Source organism: Crocuta crocuta, unplaced genomic scaffold, assembly GCF_008692635.1.
Source record: "Crocuta crocuta isolate KB4526 unplaced genomic scaffold, BGI_CrCroc_1.0 scaffold365, whole genome shotgun sequence".
In the NCBI taxonomy this organism is placed as follows: Eukaryota; Metazoa; Chordata; class Mammalia; order Carnivora; family Hyaenidae; genus Crocuta; species Crocuta crocuta.
Window position 1 is genome coordinate 291,856 of NW_027533268.1, and position 2,221 is coordinate 294,076.

Below are 2,221 nucleotides of genomic sequence, written 5' to 3' on the forward strand. Positions count from 1 at the left end.
AAAAAAACAATGATAGAGAACATCAGAAAATCCACACAAACCCAAATTAATCTCATTTTTTTTACATTTTCCTATTTCAACTATAAATTAATGTCTATTACAATAATTGAAGTACTCCAAAATTCTCAGATGTCTTCTAAATCATTAATAAAAAATAAAATATTTTCAGTGATGCTGCATTGTTATATATGTTTTGTTGTGCTCTCGTTCTGTGAAAATTATAATCCAAGTATGGTATGTATGCTAATTATCAATAACTGGCTAATCTTAACCTTGGGCAAATCTGTTTCTATTTGCTTCCTCAACTATTAAAAAGGGGGAAATTACTCCTGGCCCACAAGGATCTTGGTGAAGACTTTACTCTTTGAAAATGCTTTTCTGATGGAAAGTGCCAGACAGATATTCTCATGACACATTAACCTTGAGGTTGAGCAATGAAGAGACTAGAGTCAAGTGATACTGGAAGGTGTGACAGATTGGTAGACAGGAATTTTGAAACTAGAACTGGCTGGGACATTAAGATTAATATTATCTTCTAACCAGTGCTTTTTCTCTCTCCTTTGCCCCCTTTCCCTTTCCCAAAAAAAGTATCAGGTGATTGGAAACTAGGCCTTACCCTTCCTTTAAGAAAGTGGCATCCTACTAGGGGCACCTGGATGGTTCAGTCAGTTAAGGCTCTGACTTCAGCTCAGGTCATGATCTCTTGGTTCATGAGTTTGAGTCCTGCGTTGGGCTCTGTGCTGACAGCTCAGAGCCTGGAGCCTGCCTCGGATTCTGTGTCTCCCTCTCTCTGCCACTTACCCACTCATACACACTCTCTTTCTCTATCAAAAATAAGTAAACATTAAAAAATTAAAAAAAAAATAAAGTGGCATACTGCTAGTTCCTTGTGGTTTTGGAGGGGGAGAAATCCCATTTGTTTCCTCAGCTTGGTGATTTCCTATGATGCCTGTTTTTGTGAATGATATTTATGGATTCTCCCTTTCCAGACAATTGCCTTGGAAAGTTATGTAACCAGACACTAATCTAAAAAGAAGTCAGACCTGAAGGTTATAAAGTGTTGAATATGTCCAAAGTTGAGTTTCTGTTTACAGGAGGAGAGCCTGGGAGCCATTTTGCTAGGTTAGCTTTCTCCTTTGCTGAGTCTGAGCACTTGGAATATTTTAGTGCTGGCCTGCTGTGACTCACTGCCTGTCTAGCAGCTTAACAGATGCTTGAGCAAGACCACAATATGTCTCTCAGATAATTAAACACTGGGACTATGCACAAAAAGACAAATTTTTTTATGCATCAGTTATGGGGACATTTTATCATCAGCCCCTAATTTCCACTTCTCACTACAACATAGTAAACTATGATATTTGAGAATCCTTATTCTTTGCCCTTTCCTACTCCCCAAACCTGATACAATGCAAGATTTAATCATTGTCATCCATGTTAGACAGATATGCTCCATTTCAGTTGCAGGAAATATTCTTAGTAAACACTTACCCAGTGTATTCAGCAGCAATCAGGCCATTGATGATAATGTAAAAGTTTATTAGAACATGAAGAGAGAAGTTACCTACAAGTGATTCTGGAGTATTGGCTACTAGGAGCCAAATGCCTCGTAGGCAGAAATTCATTGAACAGCATGCATTTATTATATGTTGACCGCCAAAAGTTTAAAACTTGCCTTTAGACTCTCCCCAACATGCGGGCCACCCACCAGTTGCAAGGCATGATTACACGACAGATAACCCGCCCTCCTTGGTAACAGTATGGATACGGGTAGTAACCTAGTAAGGGTTCACAGACGCGGCGGCAGTAGCGGTTGCCTCGACGGCAGTAAACACAACAATAACCTCTCTCATCCAGCATGGGGTCAAATTCTATTCCATTTTCAGTCTGAAAGAAGAATAAACAAGGGTTGGAGGGGAAGGCTCACTAAGAAGAGGCCCACCAAGCAGGGAAGGACTATAAGACTATGTGAACTGGGGACTGATGGGGAACTAAATTCCTTAGTCTGATCAAGATTGATTATGAATTGATCAAAGCCCCTTAGGGATTCCAAGTTTCTTAAATTTTTTGTTAAAACAATGACCGTGTTCCTTTTAATGACTTTGATCTAAAGTGTAGTTCATTTTTTGTGGGCTCTTTGCTATCCCTCTAACAGAGTAACATGAATGTAACTTACATAGTCATTTATTGGAAGTTCTTCCTCACTTGCTTGTCTGGCATG

At 39.3% G+C, this 2,221-nt stretch overlaps 1 protein-coding gene across 1 annotated transcript in view; it reads right to left on the reverse strand.

The window, feature by feature from the left end:
* Window positions 1-1,620: 1,620 nt before the first annotated feature.
* TNMD (tenomodulin) overlaps window positions 1,621-2,221 on the reverse strand; it is a gene marked incomplete at its 5' end in the record, with an annotated part of 14,463 nt that continues 13,862 nt past the window's right edge. Inside the window, 2 exons of the mRNA XM_077747811.1 lie at window positions 1,621-1,887; window positions 2,177-2,221. The exon at window positions 2,177-2,221 is cut by the window's right edge and continues 28 nt beyond it. Of these exons, the coding sequence (XP_077603937.1) occupies window positions 1,678-1,887; window positions 2,177-2,221 (255 nt within the window). The remainder of the gene's footprint in view (window positions 1,888-2,176) is intronic.